Source organism: Musa acuminata, chromosome BXJ2-5 (genome assembly GCF_036884655.1).
Source record: "Musa acuminata AAA Group cultivar baxijiao chromosome BXJ2-5, Cavendish_Baxijiao_AAA, whole genome shotgun sequence".
In the NCBI taxonomy this organism is placed as follows: Eukaryota; Viridiplantae; Streptophyta; class Magnoliopsida; order Zingiberales; family Musaceae; genus Musa; species Musa acuminata.
This window is the reverse complement of record NC_088342.1, coordinates 38102811-38125066: the sequence shown is the minus strand read 5'-3', so window position 1 is coordinate 38125066 and position 22256 is coordinate 38102811. Positions and strand designations below refer to the sequence as shown.

General features: G+C 43.2%; 3 protein-coding genes across 6 annotated transcripts; all 3 read right to left on the bottom strand.

Annotated features, from left to right (window-relative positions):
• Positions 1 to 6330: 6330 nt before the first annotated feature.
• Positions 6331 to 10208, bottom strand: LOC103985314 (alpha,alpha-trehalose-phosphate synthase [UDP-forming] 5). Of its 4 annotated transcripts, none has more exons than XM_018826531.2 (5): positions 9928 to 10208; positions 7307 to 9466; positions 6938 to 7211; positions 6769 to 6853; positions 6331 to 6675 (listed from the first exon to the last, which is right to left on the bottom strand). In XM_018826531.2, the coding sequence occupies exons 2-5, from the start codon at positions 9292 to 9294 to the stop codon at positions 6449 to 6451; spliced, it is 2574 nt and encodes an 857-aa protein (XP_018682076.2). In that variant the 5' UTR covers positions 9295 to 9466; positions 9928 to 10208; the 3' UTR covers positions 6331 to 6448. The 4 variants fall into 4 exon arrangements, with proteins under 4 accessions (XP_018682076.2, XP_064965361.1, XP_064965359.1 ...); XM_065109289.1 differs by having other exon boundaries at positions 9958 to 10196; XM_065109287.1 differs by having other exon boundaries at positions 9834 to 9972.
• A 1651-nt stretch (positions 10209 to 11859) lies between these two features.
• On the bottom strand, positions 11860 to 12863 carry LOC135611784 (uncharacterized). Its single transcript, XM_065107414.1, has 3 exons — positions 12469 to 12863; positions 12349 to 12393; positions 11860 to 12240 (listed from the first exon to the last, which is right to left on the bottom strand). Exons 1-3 carry the CDS (start codon positions 12842 to 12844, stop codon positions 12071 to 12073), a joined length of 591 nt encoding a protein of 196 aa, XP_064963486.1. The 5' UTR covers positions 12845 to 12863; the 3' UTR covers positions 11860 to 12070.
• Positions 12864 to 15191: 2328 nt separating this feature from the next.
• Positions 15192 to 17277, bottom strand: LOC103985313 (probable xyloglucan endotransglucosylase/hydrolase protein 30). Its single transcript, XM_009402968.3, has 4 exons — positions 17014 to 17277; positions 16818 to 16918; positions 16155 to 16363; positions 15192 to 15902 (listed from the first exon to the last, which is right to left on the bottom strand). The coding sequence occupies exons 1-4, from the start codon at positions 17195 to 17197 to the stop codon at positions 15380 to 15382; spliced, it is 1017 nt and encodes a 338-aa protein (XP_009401243.2). The 5' UTR covers positions 17198 to 17277; the 3' UTR covers positions 15192 to 15379.
• Positions 17278 to 22256: the final 4979 nt, after the last annotated feature.

The following is a 22256-nucleotide window of genomic DNA, read 5'->3' as shown; positions in this document are numbered from 1 at the left end:
GTCCATCCTCATCTGCATCTGAAATGACAATGCGACGTCTACGACGACTTGGCACTCTCAAGACCAATCAGGAAGTTCCTTCATGTACTCACGCACACACTCATAAGAACTTGCTTGATCATCCGATGTCTACGATGCTGCAGCGATGAACATAAGATATATCTCAGAGCTAGCATCAGAAAATTTATCAAAGGATAATTTGATAATAAAATAATAATAATAAAATAGAAATAATAAAAGTGATAAAAATACAAAATTTATGTACTTCCAAGGAGAAGCAAATCACTATTATAAAAGAGGGACTATTATAAATGCTTTAGGAAGATGTTCCTAGGTCATAAAACACGAAACTACTAAACAATAAAAGTCTAAAACAAATAATTAGGTTTTCTTGTAGTGCATCTGACTTCAAAGCTCATACCCTTATTTGTAGTTTAAACAGGAGATACCAAGCTTGATTTTCCTGATATGGGACTATGTGGGACTTGTCAAACTAACAAATCTCCACATTGGCACGTCTCAATATTAACAATTAACAAAACTTGCTCCACCTTCTTCACAAAAGCCCCAACGGGCAATCACTAACAATGAACACCAACCAAGTCCAAGCACTGCTTGAACTTGTAAACCGGAAGAGGCTTCATAACCATATCAGTTAGATTGTCCTTCGTATGAATTTTCTGAATAAGGACTTTTCCCTGGTATCCCGAATAAAATAAAACTTCACATCGATGTGTTTCATCCTTTCATGATACATCTTATCTTTAGTCAAATGAATAGCATTTTGACTATCACAATAAATTGTAGTAACACCTTGATATAGACATAATTCGCCGAACAAACCTCTTAACCATAAGACTTCTTTGATCACCTCTGTCGCTGCCATATATTCTGCCTCTGTAGTAGATAAAGCCACGACAGGTTGTAAGGAAGCTTTCCAACTAACTACATAACTGCTAACACAAAAAACATAGCCTGTCAAAGATCTTCATTTATCAAGATCCGCAGCATAATCAGAGTCGACGAAACCAACCAAAGTGTCATGATTTTTCCTAAACTCCAAACAAGCATCTGAAGTCCCTTGCAAGTATCTGAGAATCCACTTCACAGCCTGTCAATGTATTTTACTCGAGCGAGACATATATCTGCTAACCACACTAACTACTTGTGAAATATCTGGATAAGTACAAGCCATTGCATACATAATACTGCTGAGGGCATTGGAATATGGAACTTATACCATATATTCTTCCTCTTCAACTGACTGTGGTGACTGAGCAGTAGATAGCTGAAAATGGCTAGCAAGAGGAGTATTTACTGGCTTAGCATTTTTTATGCCAAACCTCTCCAAGACTTTCTTGAGGTAATTTTTCTAGGTCAGAAATAATTTTCCAACTCCTCGTTCTCTTCTGATCTCCATGCTAAGAATTTTCTTAGCTGCTCCTAAATCTTTCATTTCAAATTCACTACTCAGTTGCATTTTCAAAGTATGAATTTCTGATAAATTCTTAGCTACAATAAGCATGTCATCAACATAAAGCAATAAATATATAAAAGAGTCATCAGTTAACTTCCGGAAGTAGACACAACTATCATACATGCTCCTCGTGTAACCATGACCTAACATAAAAGAATCAAATCTCTTATACCACTGTCTTGGAGACTGTTTCAATCACTACAAGGATTTCTTTAACAAACAAACATGATCTTCCTTATCGTCAACTTCAAATCCATGAGGTTGCTCCATGTAAATTTGTTCTTCAAGTTCACCATGTAAGAAAGCTATCTTGATATCAAGTTGCTCCAATTCTAAATCATACATGGCAACTAAAGCAAAAAAACACAAATAGAACTATGTTTAACAATAGGTGAAAATACGTTATTAAAATCAACACCATGTATTTGACTATAGCCCTTTGCAACCAATCGTGCTTTGTACCTTGCATCTTCAACTCCTGGAATACCTTTATTCCTTTTGAAGACTCATTTGTATCCAATAATTTTCTTACCCGAAGGTGGCTTTACAAGATCCCAAGTTCTATTCCGATGGAGAGATTCAATTTCTTCGGTCATCGCAATCAACCACTTAGCGAAATTATCATAAGAAACTACATCTGAGTAGGTAGTAGGCTCACCAACTTTACTTGTTTCGTCTGCAATAGACAAAGCATATGTAACCAAATTTGCATATCTTTGTGGTGGTCGAATATCTCTCCGTGGTCTATCCTTGGCTATGAAATATTGCTCTTCCTCTAGATCATTTTCGTCAGTAGACTCGGGATCATCTACTGGCATTCTTTGAGTAAAAGAGTTCGACTTAAAATAATCTGAACTACCAATCTCAAGCTCCACCTGCTTCTGCGCACTATCATTTGTACAACTAGTAGATTCCTCTTTAGAAGATAACATAGACAATTCATCAAAAGTAACATCTTTACTGATTATAAATTTTGGGGATTTGGGATCAGAACACCATAATTTGTATCCTTTCACCCCAGAAGCATACCTAAGGAAAATGCACTTTTTCGCTCGAGGCTCTAATTTTTCTTCATTTACATGCATATATGCTGGACACCTAAAAATTTTTAAATCAGAGTAATCAGTAGGAGTATATGACTAAACTTCCTCTGGAGTTTTAAAGTTAAGTGCTGCAGAAGGAGTGCGGTTGACAATGTAACAGACCATATTAATCGCCTCTGTCCAAAAGCCCTTTGTCAACCCTGCATTTGAGATCATACACCTTGCTCTCTCTAAGAGTATTCTGTTCATACATTCGGCCACATCATTTTGCTGAGACATTATCCTAACAATGCGATGCCGAACAATTCCTTCATTTTTGCATAATTCATCAAAGTCACATTCACAAAATTTCATGTCGTTATTTGTTCGAAGCCGCTTAATCTATTTACCTGTTTGCTTCTCAATCAAAGCCTTTCATTATTTAAATATTAGAAAAACATCATTTTTATGCTTCAGAAAATAAACTCAAACTTTCTTGGAATAATCGTTAATGAAAGTCAACATATACTTGACACCACCCTTAGACTAAATATGAGCTAGACCCCAAAGGTCTTAATGAATATAGTCAAGAGTACCTTTTGTTTTGTGAACTGTCGAAGAATTGAAGCTGACTCTTTTTTGCTTTTAAAAAATACAATGTTCATAAAAATCCAGTGGCCTAGTACTCTGTCCGCAAAAAGACCCCTTTTGTTCAATATGCTCAAACATTTTTCACTCATATGACCCAAACGCATATACCATAATTTGATGATGTCAGAATTAGACAATGATGATGACTAGACTACAATTGAGCCTGTGATAGTAGTTCCCTACAAAATATACAAACTACCAGACCTACAAGCTTTCATAACAACAAGAGCACTTCTAGAAACTTTCATAACTCCACCTTCAGTAGCGTATTACCCAAGAGCCTCTAGGGTGCCTAAAGAAATGAAAAATTTTTTTTAATCAGGAACATGTCTAACATTAGTGAGCGTCCTCACAATATCATCATGCATTTTAATTCGGATTGTGCCTCTACCAACAACATTACACGCGGCATTATGGCCCATCAAAATAATTCCACTATTACAAGATTCATATGTGGAAAACAAATCTCTATTAGGACACATGTGATAAGAACAACTCGAATCTAAAATTCATTCATTTTTAGACCTCGTCCTGTCATCAATAGCAAAGAAAATATTTCCAATATTCTCATCAACTGCTACACTAGCTTCAGCGGACTCAGTAGTTTTCTCAATAATTTTTTCTTTTTGCTTTAATTTATTTTTCAATTTAAAGCAATCAGCCTTAATGTGCCTCATTTTATGATAATATCTGTACTCCAAATTTCTATGTCTGGATTTAGATCTAGATTTAGATTTACTACTGTCAAATTCCCTTTTATCTGTTCTCCCCTTGACAACTAGACCCTCAGCTTGATTCCCTTTACTTTCCTCAGTGATATCCCTATCTATCTGCTCCTTAGATTTTAGTGCAGATTTAATTTTCTGATATGAAATTGTTTCTTTTCCATAAATCATAAAGGATTGGAGAAAAGAACACAAAAGTAACAGGATCTTATCCTTGTCATCAATTTTCGTATCTATATTCTCCAAATCCATAACTAAGGAATCAAATTTATCAAGATGTGAGAGCATATATGTACCTTCAGTTATCCAAAGCATATACAAACTCTGCTTCAAGTAGAATTGATTCTCCACTGTCCTCTTCATATACAAGGCTTTAAGTTTGTCCCACATGCTTTTAGCCGTAGTCTCCGTAGCTACCTCTCGTAAAACATCATTTTTATGCTTTAGAAAATAAACTCAAACTTTCTTGGAATAATCGTTAATGAAAGTCAACATATACTTGACACCACCCTTAGACTGAACATGAGCTGGACCCCAAAGGTCTGAATGAATATAGTCAAGAGTAACTTTTGTTTTGTGAACTGCCGAAGAATTGAAGCTGACTCTTTTCTACTTTTAAAAAATGTAGTATTCATAAAAATCAAGTGGCCCAGTACTCTGTCCGCAAAGAATACCCCTTTTATTCAATATGCTCAAACCTTTTTCACTCATATGACCCAAACGCATATACCATAATTTGGTGATGTCAGAATCAGACAATGATGATGACTAGACTGCAATTAAGCCTGTGACAGTAGTTCCCTACAAAATATACAAGCTACCAGACCTACAAGCTTTCATAATAACAAGAGCACTTCTAGAAACTTTCATAACTCCACCTTCAGCAGCGTATTTACACCCAAGAGCCTCTAGGGTGCCTAAAGAAATAAATTTTTTTTTTTAATCAGGAACATGTCTAACATTAGTGAGCATCCTCACAATACCATCATGCATTTTAATTCGGATTGTACCTCTACCAACAACATCACACGCGGCATTATCGTCCATCAAAACAATTCTACCATTACAAGATTTATATGTGGAAAACAAATCTCTATTAGGACACATGTGATAAGAACAACTCGAATCTAAAATCCATTCATTTTTAGACCTCGTCCTATCATCAATAGCAAAGAAAATATTTCCAACATTCTCATCAGCTGCTACACTAGCTTCAGTGGACTCAGTAGTTTTCTCAATAATTTTTTCCTTTTGCTTTAATTTAATTTTCAATTTAAAGCAATCAGCCTTAATGTGCCTCATTTTATGATAATATCTGCACTCCAAATTTCTATGTCTGGATTTAGATCTAGATTTAGATTTACTACTGTCAAATTCCCTTTGATCTGTTCTCCCCTTGACAACCAGACCCTTAGCCTGATTCCCTTTACTTTCCTCAGTGATATCCCTGTCTATCTGCTCCTTAGATTTTAGTACAGATTTAATTTTCTGATATGAAATTGTTTCTTTTCCATAAATCATAGTATTACAGAAATACTTAAAGGATCGGAGAAAAGAACACAAAAGTAACAAGGTCTTATCCTTGTTATCAATTTTCGTATCTATATTCTCCAAATTCATAACTAAGGAATCAAATTTATCAAGATGTGAGAGCATATATGTACCTTCAATTATCCGAAGCATATACAAACTCTGCTTCAAGTAGAATCGATTCTCCACTGTCCTCTTCATATACAAGGCTTTAAGTTTGTCCCACATGCTTTTAGCCGTAGTCTCCGTAGCTACCTCCCGTAAAACCTCGTCAGAGAGATTTAGAATAATGCTTGATCGGACCTTCTTATCCATACCCATAAGATCTTCCTTTGACGTACCATCTGGAATATTCTCAACTCCTTGTAGTGCCAAATCAACTCCGTCTTCAACTAAAATGACCTTCATCTTGAGTTGCCACATGCCGAAGTTGATATTTCTGTCGAATTTCTCGACAACGATCTTTGTTATTGTCATTGTTACCAAAAGATCCCGAAATCAGACTTTGATACTAGTTTGTTAGAGTTAGTGCTAGAAAATTTACCAAAGGATAATTTGACAACCCAAAAAGAAAGACAATAAAGCAGAAATAATAAAAGCGACAAGAACACCAGATTTACGTGGTTCGATCAATTGTCCTACATCCACGGATGAAGGAAGAGCAAATCACTACTATAAAATAGGGACTATTACAAATGCTTTAGGAAGATATTCCTAGGCCAAAAACTACTAAACAAAAAAAGCTTAAAATAAACAATTAGATTTTCTTATGTTGCATCTAACTTTAAAATATAAGCTCTTATTTATAGTTTAAATAGGAGATACCAAACTTGATTTTCTTAACGTGGGATTATGTGTTAACGACTAACCATATGTGAGTCAGTCGGTCACATGAAAAGATAGAGCACTTGCACACAATAAGAAATCGAGAAGGAGCAGTCCAATCCCAAAAGTAGAGCGCAAATGTTCTACCAAGTTTATGTTATAGCAGACGTGGACATATATACATAAACACAGGAGGAACAAAAACAGCATTGCTTGATTCACTGTGGCGGAGTTTGAGATGCAGCAGCACGAGCCATTTGGTCTGAAGCCGTCGCGAGGCCCTGCAACATTCTGACGATCTCAGTAGTATCCTCCAAGAAGTACTTTGCTTTGCTCGGCTTTTGCCCGACCGTGCAGGCAAACACTTCTGCAACCGGTGAGAGATTAGGTCCGGCCATGGCGCTCATGATGACTTCGAACATATCCTCGTCTGATCTATCATCACCTATGCAAAGAACAAAATCCGGAAGGAGAGATTAGGTCCTGCCATGGCGCTCATGATAGACTTGGAACATATCCTCGTCTGATCTATCATCACCTATGCAAAGAACAAAATCCGGAAGCACGCCCTTCTGGCTTGCTGTGGACAGAAGTCGTTCCGCCACCACGCCCTTCGACACACCCTGCACATCTTGAGCTGGGTTAGATGATACACAGTGATGTCGATGAAAGTATGCGGGTATCACAAAGGAATGTTTTTGATTGACCTGTGGCTTGACTTCTACGATGTGTTGGCCACTCTTCACGGACACCGGCTCGTTCGTGAGGACGCTCTCTAGATGGTCGAGGAGTTCTTTGGCTTGGCATGACCCGAAATCCGGATCAGCATACTGGTAGTGCCAGACTAGTGCACTTTCCCTGGTCTCTATGGACGAACCATCAGTGGCTTCGGTGTATAACTGCATGATCGGCTCTGCCATCTGCTTCCAGTCGAAGTCGGCCACCGAAACGCATGTTTCCCATTCTGCATCAGACTTCTCCCTGAAAACAGATCGAACTATATAAGTGAAGCCGGTAATGCAGACTCGAACTACGACTCTAAAGATGTCCAACGATCCAGACAATGTATGTTTTACCTCAGGAAGTAGCCATGCTCGGCTGCAATTACTAGCTTGTCGCAAGAAGAAAACCACTCGCTCAGAGTGATCTTGTCTCTTCCACTAACAAGAAACACTACATTCCTGGGATCATTGCACAAGCTCTTCAATGTACTGATGGCCTCAGGGGTCGGGGTCTTGTTGATCGACGTCTGAGGCATTATGGTACCATCGTAATCCAAGAGAATGGCTCGGCTTTTGGTCCTTCGGTAAGCAGACACAATGTGATCTACGGACAGCTTCCTGAAAGTGTAATCTAGCGCAATGACCCTGAAGCCTAAGCCGAAACCAATCCCCCAGCACCTCCTCATCGTGTGGTCTCGGCAAGCCCTCTGCAGATCTTGCAAAAAGCTGTTTGCCCAATACCCAACGTCGTGGGTGATCACATACTTGTAATGCTTCTCGTGGCGTAATTGTTTCTCCGACTCCTGAATTACCAAAGCTGTGTCCATTGCCTCAGCCACGGAATCTATGTTCCATGGATTGACACGAATGGCTCCGCTGAGGGATGGAGAACAGCCGATGAATTCAGAGACAACCAGCATGCTCCTCTTCGGCACCGATGGACCGAGCTGCAGTATCTCATCCAATCTCTCCGTACCTTGCCGGCAAATCACATACTCGTAGGGTATCAGATTCATCCCATCCCTCACTGCCGTGACCAGACAACACTCGGCGATTACATAATACGCAATCCTCTCGTAGAACTGAAGTGGGTGATCGATCAAGATGACAGGTTTGTAGCCTGGCCTTCCGAATCTCTCATTTATCCTTTCAGCGGTGGTATGCATCTCCGATTGAACGTCTTGCACGTCTTTGCCTCGGCCTCTTGCGGGATTGGCAATCTGCACCAACACCACCTTCTCCCTCCACTCCGGGTGCTGCACAAGCAATTGCTCCGTGGCCAAAAGCTTTAAGCTTATTCCTTTGAATATGTCCATGTCGTCCACTCCAAGCAACACGATTCGATCCTTGAGTTGATCCCTGAACTCAGATACTCTAGCTTCGGTTTCTGCAAGCCGTAGAACCGACTGGAGCTGACCAGTGTGAATCCCTACCGGAAGGATTTTGATACTGACAGTGCGGCCGTAGTACTCGAGCCCAATGTAGCCCCTTTTCGATTCATAGGCGAGGCCAAGCATTCTACCACAGCAAGAAAGGAAGTGTCTGGCATAATCGAAGGTATGAAAGCCAATGAGATCGGCGTTCAGGAGAGCTCTGAGGAGTTCATCTCTCACAGGAAGGGTTCTGTAAATCTCGGAAGAGGGAAACGGGCTATGGAGAAAGAACCCAAGCTTCACCCTGTTAAACCTCTTCCTCAGGAAGGTCGGCAACACCATAAGATGGTAATCATGCACCCACACGAAATCATCATCCGGATTTATCACCTCCATGATCTTGTCCGCAAATATCTTGTTCACCGAAACATAAGCTTGCCAAAGAACCCGGTCGAAACGCCCGCCGAGGTCCGGCGACAGGGGGAGCATGTAGTGGAACAGGGGCCACAGATGTTGCTTGCAGAACCCATGGTAGAACTTGGAGAAGAGATCGGGCGCGAGGAACGTCGGGACGCACCTAAACGTCTCGAGCAACGTCTGGGAAACATCATCCTGTTCTGCGGGATCTATCTCCTCCCTCAAGCAACCGATATATACGACTTCCACGTCCTCCCCAAGACCATCTTTGAGCTGCAGGAGTAGCGAGTCCTCGTCCCAGCTGAAGTTCCAGCCCTTGCCATCGGGTCTTCGGTGAGCGCGAATCGGCAGCTGATTGCCGACTATGATCATCCGGTCCTGAGTGACAGAAGAGGGGCCATCCGACGTCATACTGTTGGTGTTCTCCTCGTCCAGATCGGAGATGATCCCGGCGACAGTCATCACTCTAGGGAGCTTCTTGCCAGTCCGGCCAAATGCGGGGAACTCGCCGGACGCAAGGTCCAGAAGGTTTGAGTACGATCTCGAAACCATTATGCCGAACAGAGTATTGGAAGACTTGGAAAGATTTTACACACTGGCTTTGCAGATCCTAAGAGACGACAAATCGGTCAAAGATCATATACCACACTGACGGCAGGAATTCTTGCTGAAATCTATGTTATGTTTCAGCTGGATTTTAGGCCTAACTCACTCTAACGCAAACCTGCAGATGCACAAAACAAAAGACTCAAAACCATGGAGTTCTAATAACAATCTGAAAGACATCATGAAACAGCAACACCACAAACATGATAAAGAACATCGTCACAGGCATGCTAAGGATGATTGCATTGCGGATCAAATTGCTAGCACAAACAGTAAATGCACAGAGAATCTTTTTGCCAACGACAGCCCTAAAAAGCAGGTAAAATGGTAGACTTTAGCAGCACAGATTATAGCCTATCTACAGATGTCCCGGTGGACACCCGTCAAACAATCAAAAACAAACGACAAAGAGATGGTTCAAGATAGGGGAGGAAATCAGCCACTGATTAGAAGAACACAGAAGACAGATACAGCAGACCTCTAACCTGTTTTGAGAATATTTAGAACCGAAAGTGCAGAGGAACCGAAAGAAGGGTAAAAGATTCGGTGTAATTCACGTCACGGAGAGAAGAGATGAACCTATTTGGCCCGACGGAATTGAAAAATCACCAGAGAGAGCAGCAAAGCGTCGCCGAGGTAAGAGAGGGGAAAGGCAACCTTCTCCCTCTCGGGCTTTGGGGGCCGTCACAGATGGAGACCGAGGAAAAGCGAGCGATTCCCTCTCATTCACCACCTTTCATAGTGGCGTCAGTGGGCACCGGCAGCACTGAGGTTCCAGCTTGCAGTCACCACAGTGAAACAACATACGAAGAGAGAGAGAGAGAGAGAGAGCGCGCGCCTCGGAGAACTCGTCGATCACGTTGACGTGTCCTCATGCCGTGAATCGATCGATGTTTAGTTCGTAAAGCCCACTGATGACTCAATCAAGTCAGCACATTAGCATTATTAGAACGTAATGGCTGGACAGCGGCTGCAATTACAGGGTGCAGTTCACATGTGTTTGGCCCCGCAGCAGCAGCAGCAGCAGCAGTATAAAAACAGCGAATGGCGTACTGCCCGATCTTTTACTCGGGCCAAAACCCGAGTCACATCATGCTGGTGGTATTTCCAAAGCAGTAGACCCACTATGTATGTGATGAGTGCGTGATATGGTACGATTATTTGCATTATCATTACATAGGTTCGCCCGTTCCTGAGGGGCGAGTCTCCACGGCCGTAACCTTTTCTTTCCTTCCACAGCCAATCCCTGTCGGTTGCTTCGTCAATCATTTAATTCAATGATAGCGTCGGAATCGCACAGTCTCCGTCTACAGATGACACGCCAATTATGTGCCACGATTGCAATTACACTTTTTGTTTTATCGGGCGTTGAAGAACAACAAACATCCGGTCGACTACCCTTATGGAGTTGTGTGTGGCTTAGAAGAGGAGCCCCAACTGGGAAGAAGGTGGTGCAGCCCCGTCAGCTGCCCTTCTCCAGCTACCCCGGGGATTGATTAGCTGAGCTTTGTTTTTTGTAATGATTGATGATGAACACGGTGCAGGACGAAGTTTTTGCTACGACACGGTGGGATGACGTGCGTGGCTGTCATCTTCAATCATCGACTCTTGTGTTTCATACATGGAATGCTCGATCGCAGGCGAGGGACGACGATAAGGAGGGGGTAGCTGTCATGACGTCTCATCGGTTCAGGTGAAATGGAAGCCTCAGTGCTCTCTTTGGAAACACGAAGCAGACAGTAAAAAGAAGAGGAAAACAGATCGTTGCTTGATGCCAGCTTTCTTTTGATCACAGAGATGGTGCACATCGGAAATGGAGATACGAATCAGACCTCTATTTGTTAGCCGGCAGTCCTGCATGCTTCCACGATAACGATGACGAGATGTACCGGAGCAATTCATCGATCCAACACAAAAAGCAGCGGCAGCAGATGGCGAGTCCAAACCACCTGTGACGATCGAGATAGGTAACGATGTCCCAAACAGAGAGATACAAAAGCAACAGGTGGGCTCCCTAACATATGGTCCGTAGCGATAGTTAGAGAAATAATTATATATTTTTTTATAATTTTATAATTTTAATTTTAAAATTTATATTGAGATCTCTATAATTATAAAGTAAACCGGAGTCAAGACATGCTCGATGATATATCTTATGATATTTTCGTCAACAGAATCGATGACGTAAAAAGAAATAATATTAAATATTTTACTTCCGTATAAATTTACATATTCATCTGATTGAAACTTTTGAAAGTATAGAAATCAAGATATTAAAGATAATGTATTTTATTTCTCTCGGATTGGGAACATTAAATAGATGGTTTGAACGTAATTTGCAAGATTGGGTGAGCCAACTTCTCTAATCAATTGATTCGGATTGTGAATTGTAGATTCCTAGCAAGATCAATTGCACACACGAATCATCGCCGTGGGGTGTGCACCCGTTTTGCTATCATGATGCTTTGCGATGCGTGCCGCTGTGATTTCTGTTTCCTGATATCCATTGCGTTGCTATTAAGTGCGATTCGACTCGCAAGCTCGTATTGGGTGACGTCAGTCTTGAAACAAAAGATTACAATCTATCTTGTAAATTTCTAGTCATCCCTCGTAATTCTTTTGCGACTCTCGTGCACTTTAATGATCATGGAAAGAGATAGAACGATTACCCACAGATGAGAGACTACACGGAACGATAGCAACCATGCATTTTATTTGCTCGTCACCGACTGTAGTCCTCACGTGCCCGGCATAGCCAGGAACTCCCGATCTTCCGGTGGCGGACCGGCCCCGCCGCTGCCTTCAGCCTCCGACGGCTTCGGTGGGTCGCCAACGCCACGTTGCCTCTCTCCGCGCCGACATGTCCCCCGGTCTGCGCTCCGGAAACCGCCGCTACAACCAGAAGAAGATATTAAGTCCAAAAGAGACCGCCGATAGAGGAATCACGGCGAGAAAGCAACACAAGGCCATCGAGGAGAGCCCTTAGGAGCAGCATTATACCTCTGGAGTCTAATCGCAGGGCGGAGCTACCGAAGGCTTGCATATCTGTAGTCGACAAAGCAGGGAGATGAGAAGGTCAGCGTACAATTTATCTGGGCGGCGGCGGCAGGGCAAACCAACCTGTGGGGGAGGGCTCGTGGGAGAAGAAGTAGAGGACGAGAAGGCAGAGGATGGTGAAGACGGGGATGAGATGGATGGACTTGTTCGTCCTCGAGCTCGCTCGGAGCAGCTTGTCTGCCTCAATGGCCATATCCTCCGCCGCCGGCTCCTGCGCAACCGCAGATCCAGCAGCGCTGGCGAAGCTCTTCCGCTTCTCCTCCTTCCGAGCCCCTCCCGCTGCGCCGGAGATGAGATGCTTGGCGCCAGGCTTTCCGAGAGATTGTCGGTGCATCCTTGTCTTCGCGAGAGAGCCCGACGAGACTTGCGGTACCGCGGAGGAGACGGATGCCTTGATTAGAAGGTTGAGCCGCACGCTCCTTAAAGGGATGACACGCATGTTTTCTGATCAACGAAGAGATTATGTTGTATATATACGTCTAATCTAACAGTTCATGAACAAACTGTCTATATATATATATATATATATATATAATGCCGGTACACTGTGCTTTAGATGAAAGAAAAGGTGGCGGTGAATAGTCTGCCAGCTCCCAAAACAGAAGACATTTGGACTGTCAATCTCTCAGCTGCTTCGAATAGCGGCATCATTTCCCAAGACACATTGAATCGAGGCCCTCCCCTTGATCTCTCCGCGACTCTCCTCCCTCCACAAGTCTCGTGTGGCATCGTGTGACGGTCGCATGCGTTGTGCGGGATCCGTTGCGACGGGCGTGGGGATCCAACGAAGCACCGGCGTTGGACGCGACGAGATCCCCCCACGTGGCCCGTGGTCTTTACCCGTGAGTACGTCAGCCACTCCTGTTCACATATGATTCATTTTTTTTAGCGTGAATAAAAAAATATCGAAAAATAAAGAAATCTTAATCGTTCTTTAATTATTTATCCTACATGTAAATACCAAAAGGTTTTGACTGCTCGCAAATAGACGCTGCCGACTTGCGGTGTCGGACCGGAGAAGAAATTGGTGGTGCGTCGGTCATCGAGCCGTTTCGTTCCTTTCGTCGGTGATGTTTCATCTTCAATTCCGAGGCAATCTTATCACTATCAGGGAAACGATTTTTTTTGGTGGTGTGGAGGGGACAACGCTTATAAAATATAAGTAATACGAAAAGTGAGTCGTGTGATAGATACTATCATCACCGCTTGGACGATTACACATAGGATCTGTAATCACAACCGTTCGATTTCAACAGCGGAGCTCTCTCTCTCTCTCTCTCTCTCTCTACAGTTGAAGCATATCTCCCTCGGAATATTCGAATGTCTCCTCTACTCTTTCCCGTCGGCCTCGTTGGGCCGTCGTAGGGTTGAATCAAAGACGTCGTGTATGTAGTAAACTAAATGAAAGGAAAATGCGGTGGGAGACTATTGATGGGAAGAAATTAGTGTTGGTATGTGATGAGGTCGGAAGTAAATGGTTGACCTGATGTCACATCATTGTTAATCCGATACTAATTCAAATGTTTAGAGTCCAATACCTCATTGGATTAGCACAATGGACAACAAAACATTCTATAATCCTTTTGATCTAACGGCTTCAGTTACATCATAACGTAGTTTTTGTAGGATCTCTAATCGAGTGTAACTTGTCCTTTAAATCTTCAGTTATATCTAGCTTTGAAGCTTGTAATAAGTCTGAACTCAAGTTGACTATTAGTGTCCGACATATGGAATAATCCTATAAATTAGCAATAGTCAATGATCCGAGTCAACAGACTAGCTGCCTAGTCGGGGGTTTCAGTTCTGGTGAGAGACAAGTTTCACCGCTCAGCAAGTAGTGTCATGCCGACTGATCGCTTGGCGGCCCATCAAAGCTCAACTCGACCCATATCCATACGTCTCCCTTTTACAGACGGTGAAGGAGAAGAAAAAAAAGTTTGTGATGATCTGTGTCTTGCCGCAGAATCATCAAAGGGGGTGCAGTAAACGTTGGGTGTTGTGGTCGGGTGCAGAGTCTCGATGTATCCTTGGATTTGCAGAAATGTTTTCTGGAGATTAACGCGCACCAAATGTTCGAATCCAAAACAAGGATAGATCTCCTATGGGAACGCAGCTCATTTCAGTACGTTGGCCGTCTTCTTTTTGACAGGAACATGAAGAAGAGGATGAAGAATGTGCCGTGCAAACCTCCCAACTGTGTCTCCCCTTTATTTCGCTGGCAGCAACTCACCATCGTCGACCCCCTCAAGTCCTCCGGTGTCTCCGTTGCAATCCATCGGATGGATTACCTCGAATGGAGGACCCACATACCCCACACCTAATCATCCGCGGCTGCTGCTGTGGATCTGTGGACTCGTGAGGGACACCAGAGAGACCCACGATCTCAGCTTCTCCCTCTAACAACGTGAGAATAACATTCAGTGGCTGCTCACACCATATCCCTTATCCACCAGCCGTGACAGATGAGAAGCCACCTCCGTTGGTCGCCGGAGCGCCCCGCCCCCCACGTTCTACAAGTTCACATTGCTTTTCCGCAGTAACTCCGCCCACTTCCATCACCAACGGCGACCGAGTTGGACCACCCACGAAGATACATATGGCTTAAAAAGACGCTGCTTTGGGCCTTCCCGGTTCTGCCCTGCGCAGCCGTCCAATATCCAAGCAACACACCGAAAGATAAGATAGCATATATTTGCGTGTACCAAATGGCCAACCCGATATGCTCGCACTCGGGAAAAGCATCCATCGATGTCCTCCAGGACTACGAGATCTAACCAACCCCTTGATAGCATCTAAACACCCACCATCGCTTCACATAAAATTAAGTTGCACACGGATGACCACCCACAAAGAATCAACGAATACGTACCGACGACGCACACACCATAACAAAACAAAGAAGCCATCAGTCCTACTCACATGAACAACCAAGAATGGAAGAATATTGTCGGGATGAGCATAGCAACAGCAGCAGTTAGACGTCCGCCTCGCGCTTTGGGTCGCCGGCCCTCGGCGGCTTCCGGATCTGGCGCCTGGACCTCCGGCGCTCCCTCGGGTACTTGGTCTCGCCCCACTCGAAGAACCTGCTCTGCTCCGACGGAATCACGTCGCAGTCCGGGAACGTGAGCGGGTACCGGTTGGTGTCGTAGCAGAAGGCGTAGGTCATATAGCGCTCGCGGAAGCGGCGCATGGCGGCACGCTTCTTGGGGGTCATCACCGCGAAGTCGGCCGTCAGGAGGTCTTCGTTGGCCTCGGCGCACCGCCTGGCGGAGTCCGGCTGCTGTATGGGGTCGACGCGGCAGCCGCGGAGGACGAGGTCGGAGAAATCGGAGACGAACGGCGCGTACTTGTAGTTCACCTTGTACTTGCCGTTGCCGGTGGCCCAGGTGGAGCCATCCCATATGGTGGCGTAGACGGACATGGGCTTCGACGGGTAGTCGCCGCCCATGGCGTCGCTCCGGACCACCTCCCTGATAGGGGTGTCGTCGATGTAGAATCTGCAAAGCCAACAACACGACCCTTAGTATTTCCCAGTCGTCAACTTGGCATGGACTAGGAAACATTGCATGGGGAGGAGTAGCATACTGACAGTTTGTATTCCATCATCTCAAAGAAGGAAAAAAAGATTACTACTGCAGCAGAGTATAAATGGAGAGTAAATTACCAAAAATGCCTTCTTCTGAGGATGTACCCAACCAAGGCATATTTCATGAGCGTAAGATGAGATGGCAGGGTAAAAAGGGGCATACATGATGAAGTCGGAGGTCCACAGGATGGAGTATCGGTGAGCTTCGACGGTGGGATCGAAGGGAAGGACGTAGCGCTCCTCCCGGCCTCGACTGGTGCTTCCGTTCCCGTACACATTAGTCTGTATCCTCCACTCTCTACCCCTCGTGTTGCCCAGGAACTCGAAGTCCAACTCATCGTGTGTCTTCTCGAATATATCTCCATTAGAAGTCTGCGGAGCAGAATTCCACAACTCAGCATCAATACCAGAATCAATACAACAGTTTAGTGCAACGTCCTATAACCCAGCATTTCCTTAGATGGTTGAAATTGACGAGCACGTCTGTATCCAATAGAACTCAAAGTCTTCAATGTATTTGGGTGGTGATGGTACTAAAACTTCGACCAGTACGTGGAAACACAACTTCGAACTCCACAAGAAACAACAGTTGACAGCAATGTTTGAACGGTCCAAAAGGAGCATGAAGGTATCGGACCAACAAGCCTGGCGTAGGTGTCTTTCCTTCTTCATGTACCAGACGCTCCATTCCATTTTGGTTCATTATTTTGCAGGAAACGTGAACAACTAGCCTTTTTCCTATTGTATGATTCCTAATAACAACACAGGATTACTAGAACGCTATATTGTGCAGAGGGAAAGTGAAGATGAGAGGGCGTGGACTCACATAGAAGGCGACGACGACGCCGGCCGTGTAATCGGACGGCAACTTGATGGAGGCGCTGAAGAACCCATGGTCGTAAAGGTCGTTTGATATGAAGCCCGAACCTAATTGACCACGATCAACGCATAAATCACTCTATATATACTACATATGTAAACAAGGGTGAGCATGCTCGAACGAGGCCGGGGATGGAAATTACCGGAGTAGCGGTTGAGGATGAGACGGGCGCTGCGGCCGTCCGGGGAGCGTACGAGGTTGTCGTCGCCGAAGAGGTGGCAGAAGCCTTCGTCGAAGGGCAACGTCGTCACGTTCAAAGCAACCGCCGCCGTCACGATGCATGACAGCATGACCACCGCCGTCGCTATGCTCAGAGCAGCCGTCATCGTCGCCTTCCGTCGAATCCCCTCCCTTTCGTTCCTCTCTCTCTCTCTCTCTCTCTCTCTCTCTCTCTCGTGAATGGGGGCGGAGTGCTTATGAAGTCGGAGACTGTGACGGAAGTTTAACGGACGGAAGGGTCGAAGAAGAAGTGGCGGTGGGACCAGGTGACCTGGCAATGAATACTTTGAAGTAATTATCCTCATATTTCGCAAGAAACCACGATGTTGCCACCGCGGGTCGATTCGACCATTTCATAGTAAGCCCCAGTAGGAAGAAGGGTATTTTTGGCATATGGAAAATAATTGATGACTCGAATACATCTGCTCGCAGGTAGCGGACGAATGCCAAGCTGTTACTTCCTTGTATTGCAATCAAATAAATAGGGCAAGTGGAGATATAATAACCAAATAATTAGAGATTTCATGGTCGTCATTTGCTCCTCATTAACACCCACCCAATCACGAGGTATCATGTCATGTTCTTGTAAGCCTTGGAAACGAAGGGAGTGACCAAATAAATGGCTTCTCGTCCCACAGACGGAGATAAGACTCGATGTGCAACAAATGGGTACAGTTACTGTTAGTTGGGGCGCTGACAAAACTAATTTAATGGAGGAAAGTTGCGTCTCCATCATTGGTGGGAGCTGAGAAGATGGGCACGGAATAGTTTGAGCCGGTCAACAACTTCAATCACATGCGATCGATCGACAATAAGATGGTAATTAGCTTCTATTAGCATTTCATGATTACACAAGTGGATCGTTTCTGGATTTCCACTAAATTATTCGTGGTTATCCTTATAATGGGGATTATAGAAGGGTTATTGCTTGTTACATCACTGGTGGAATAACCTTCTCCTTTTAATGAAACCCAGATGCTCATCTTCTTATCTTTTGCTAGTTATGATGACGATGCCGTGATGAGGAAGGCTTGTGTGTGGCAAATTGAAATGCGTTGGGAAGAAGACGACGACAGCATTTGATTTGTGGAGGTAGGGCACAGACGACCCACCACCAACCGCCTCCAGAGGTTCCCACAGGAACTCATACTTACGCCATACCTATCCACCCTTTTCTTCCTCGAGATGAACCCTTCACTGACGCCACCGGTGTCATTAATGCTATGCGTGCATGAGTATGTGTGTCCGACAAGGGTGGCTGTAGATAACACGGACATCGGGAACGAGCGCCATCATCGTCTTCGCATGTCGTTGTGCGGTGGGATGCTACCATGAGTACTATCCGATGGAGGCGGCTCTCGGCGGTCTAATGCCACTTGCAGGTGTGGTCCCTGGCACCGGACAAACGTGAGTCAGATGTTATCCATATGAACATGCTCGCTCACCTGTCGAAGCGTGCAACGTATGATTCCATGGGTGTGACTGTAGATACAGAAAAAGATTCTATTGCATTTATGTATATGCACACAAAATACAAGTATACCTATCTATGATGGAATATTCGCTATTAATTGGAGCTCAAAAATGACAAAACACGATAGAATAAATCTGTTCTATTGCTAGCGATTAGAATGAAATATATATGTATATATATATATTTGACTCGAAGAATATTTCCTAAGCGTTTAGGGATACTATAACAAGGGCATGCAAATTTCTCAGATTTGTGCATGTCATTCATGCGCAAGGTTGATGTTAAAATTCTCTATAGGATAAAGATATCACGTGAGATTTTGAATCTTCTTGGTAAATGGGTTTGATCCTTCGTTATTATATTAATATTTAAAATATAAAAATAAATTAATTTAGTATAATTTAATAAATTAATTTTTAAATATGTCAATTAACTTAAATGGTAAAGATTTGATAGTTTATTGAAATGTGGCTTTTTTTTTTCTTTCGTAACTTATTTTTTCAAAAATAAAAAATATATTAATTCTATATTTAGGTTTATATTCTATTTTTATTTTTATTATGAGAAAATATCATTGATGTTTTGGTTAACTTGATATGGTTTTGACTCGTGTGTAGGGTTATCCAATATACTTCCGAAGTGAAAATGATGATCTCTCGAGGTATCACCTATATGAAGATCAAGGTTGGGAGATATTTCTTGACTGGATCTCTTCGATGCATAAGTTAGTAACTCTATGAAGATTAGTACGATGATTAACAATAAAAAGTATCATTTGTAACTATGTTAAAAGTGAGCTTTTATACTTAGTAGTGAAAAGACAGAATATTCTATAGAATATTTTTCAAGGGGTAGCCTTCAACAGCTTTTAACAACCTCAATTTGACTTTTTTGTTTACATACGAGATAAGGGTGAAGATAGCCTATAATTACTTACTTTAGACTCATATCTACATAGGCAGACTGGTAAGGGATAACTTTTGTCACCTTCTATCAGTTTGGATGCTACGTGAAAAATACATCATATGATAATTGGTTGATGAAATCCTCTATATCATTTGCACCCTCCCCCCATGCTTCAAGAGTTTTTTGGAAGGGTCTTGAAGCGTGATGTCTGATCCATCTGATACATTGGCCTCATGCTATTTTGATTTCTTCTTTGAGGGGGACTAAGGTGTTTGACCAACATATAGGGAATAGGGGGTTGGGGAGCTCGTCTTTCCTACCTCGAGTAGTATAGGAAATAGGGCGCTTGACCTACCCACCATGGGTGAAGAGGGGGTGGACGCCCGACCTCTTCACCGTAAGCAGAGAGGGGATCGATGCCCAACCTCTCCACCTTGAGCAAAGGTGGAGGTTGGCACTCGACTTACCCACCACAAGTGGAGAGGGGTTTAGTGGTCGACCTCTACATGTCATGCAAAAAGTGTTAGGATCAAGAGTACTAAGGAGGGGGGGGGGGGGGAGGGGTGAATTAGTGCAGCAGAAAACTTTCGTCGGTTTAAAAAGATTTCGTACGAAAACCATTTCGGAAAGATCTTTAACTTGAGAGCAAACAAAAATATAGTTGATGTAAAACAATGGAGGCAGTTTGCAGTTAAGATAAAGAGCAGAATGTAAATGCAAACTGAGATTTAGAGTGGTTCGGTCAATTTTGACCTACATCCACTTTTGGCTTCCCCCTTTGATGAGGTTATCGACGTCCACTAAAGGCCTTCCTTCAATAGGCGAAGGCCAATCACCCTTTTACAGCTTTTCTCCTTTTGACGGGCTCAGAAGACAACACTTATAAGTTTTTACTCCTCTCTTGAATAATCAAGACTTAGAAAGAAAAGAGAGAGAGGAACTCTAGCCTTTTATAACACTTTTAAGCTCTCAAATACTCATAATAAAAGCAAGCTTTTTGGTTTTCTTTTATGTAGGAAAGGGTGGGGTTTATATAGGCCCCAATCAGTTTGAATTCGGAGCTCAAAAGTATCAATTCCCATATTTTCAAGGTCCTGACGGTACAACCGTCATAACTGGGCGGTACTACCGCCTGTCATCTGTCACTGAGTAGTACTACCGCTTAGTCTGGATGGTACTATGGCCTGACATTGCTCAGAGACCGAGCTCAGGCGGTACCACCGCCTGACAAGGGCGGGGGCGGTACCACCACTGACAGTAATAACTGTCGGTGGTACCATCGCCTGATAGGGGTGGTACTACCACCCAGAACTCCTTGGAGATCGAGTCTCCTGAGCGGTGCCACCGTCGGCCAGAAATTCTAGGTCCGAATGGGTTGATCAATTCGGCCCAATTTAGGTCTGCCAAGGGCCCAATTGGCCCCAGATTAAGTTAATGGGATCACCTCCCAATCCTAACTTAATCTATATGCTAACTATGACAATTAAGACATCAATACTGCAGATCGTGTTCCGGTGCGTCAATCGCTTCTTCCGACGAGCTTCCGGCGAACTTCCAACGAACATCCGACGAACCCTCGACGATGCTCCAGCGAACTCCCGGCAAACTCCTGGACTTGCGATGATCCTCTTGGTGAGTTCCGACGAGCTTCTTTGGCAAGCCCCTGGGCTTCTCGGATTGTTCCCTCAGAACCTCCGACAACTGTTCAAACTTCCGACGAACTCTCGAACCCCCAACATGATCTTGGTCTTGGCTCCGGCTTAACACCTGCTGCATGTCTTACTACCATCGTAGTTAATCCTGCACACTTATCTCAACACATGAATTAGATAACCAAATGACAATTGACTTCATCATCAAAATCCGAGATTCAACAAAAGAGAGGTTGACACCTGACCTACCTAGCTTAGACAAAGAGGAGGTTAGTGCTTGACCTCTCTACCTCAGACAAAGGGGGAGATTGGTGCCTGACCTACCCACCTTTGTCGGAGAGGAGTTCGGTGCTTAGCCTACCCAACTGTATTTCCCACCGTGGTAGGGTTCTTCTCATGTGAGTTAGTTTTTTTTTACTCACATATCTTGGGCACATTTTGCTTTTTTTCTTTCCACTCTAGTAAGTTTCTTTACACGTGGGTCATGTTTTTTCAACTCATATACCTCGAACATATATTGTCTTGTGCCTCTCGTCGTAGTGGGTTTCTTCTCACACGATTGAATTTTATCGACTCATGCAGCTTACGTATGTTTTTTCTTGTGTCTTTTGTTATGATAGATTTCTTCATTTTTTTTATATAATCTTTATATATCAAACATCCTCACGCCTTCCGAGTTGTCCCTTCGCTATTGATTAGTGTCTCTTCGAATTCGACCCGAAGAGACACTTATCTTCAATATAGGAGGTGAGAGGTAAAGATTTGATATCAAATGATATTTTGAATCTAAGTGGGTTTGATTCTTCATTATCATAGAAATATTTAAAGTATAAAAAAATAACTTATGATAATTTATTAAATTAATTTTTCAATATGTCAATTAGTTTAATTATAAATATTTGATAGCTTATTGTATTTGGAAACCTCTTAGTAAATGGGTTTGATTCTTCACTGTCATATTAATATTGAAGGTATAAAAATAAGTTAACTTATGATAATTTAATGTGTTAATTAGCTTAATTGATAAAGATTTGATAGTTTATTGAAAAATCTTTATCTTAAATTTTATCTTTGTCTCGTTTGAAAAAATATATATATATCAATTATACATTTAGGTTTATATTCTCTTTCTAC

What these genes read in the sequence shown, in the direction of transcription:
- LOC135611784 (XM_065107414.1), bottom strand. Translation starts at nt 12,844, where the DNA reads ATGCGTGTCATCCCTTTAAGGAGCGTGCGGCTCAACCTTCTAATCAAG. An exon ending in CCACGAGCCCTCCCCCACAG is followed by an intron (nt 12,394 to 12,468) that starts GTTGGTTTGCCC and finishes TGTCGACTACAG; the next exon opens with ATATGCAAGCCTTCGGTAGC. An exon ending in CCTGCGATTAGACTCCAGAG is followed by an intron (nt 12,241 to 12,348) that starts GTATAATGCTGC and finishes TTCTGGTTGTAG; the next exon opens with CGGCGGTTTCCGGAGCGCAG.
- LOC103985313 (XM_009402968.3), bottom strand. Translation starts at nt 17,197, where the DNA reads ATGACGGCTGCTCTGAGCATAGCGACGGCGGTGGTCATGCTGTCATGC. An exon ending in GCGTCGTCGTCGCCTTCTAT is followed by an intron (nt 16,364 to 16,817) that starts GTGAGTCCACGC and finishes TCTGCTCCGCAG; the next exon opens with ACTTCTAATGGAGATATATT. An exon ending in TGGACCTCCGACTTCATCAT is followed by an intron (nt 15,903 to 16,154) that starts GTATGCCCCTTT and finishes TTGGCTTTGCAG; the next exon opens with ATTCTACATCGACGACACCC.
- LOC103985314 (XM_018826531.2), bottom strand. Translation starts at nt 9,294, where the DNA reads ATGGTTTCGAGATCGTACTCAAACCTTCTGGACCTTGCGTCCGGCGAG. An exon ending in GAGCATGGCTACTTCCTGAG is followed by an intron (nt 7,212 to 7,306) that starts GTAAAACATACA and finishes ATCTGTTTTCAG; the next exon opens with GGAGAAGTCTGATGCAGAAT. An exon ending in TCGTAGAAGTCAAGCCACAG is followed by an intron (nt 6,854 to 6,937) that starts GTCAATCAAAAA and finishes CAAGATGTGCAG; the next exon opens with GGTGTGTCGAAGGGCGTGGT.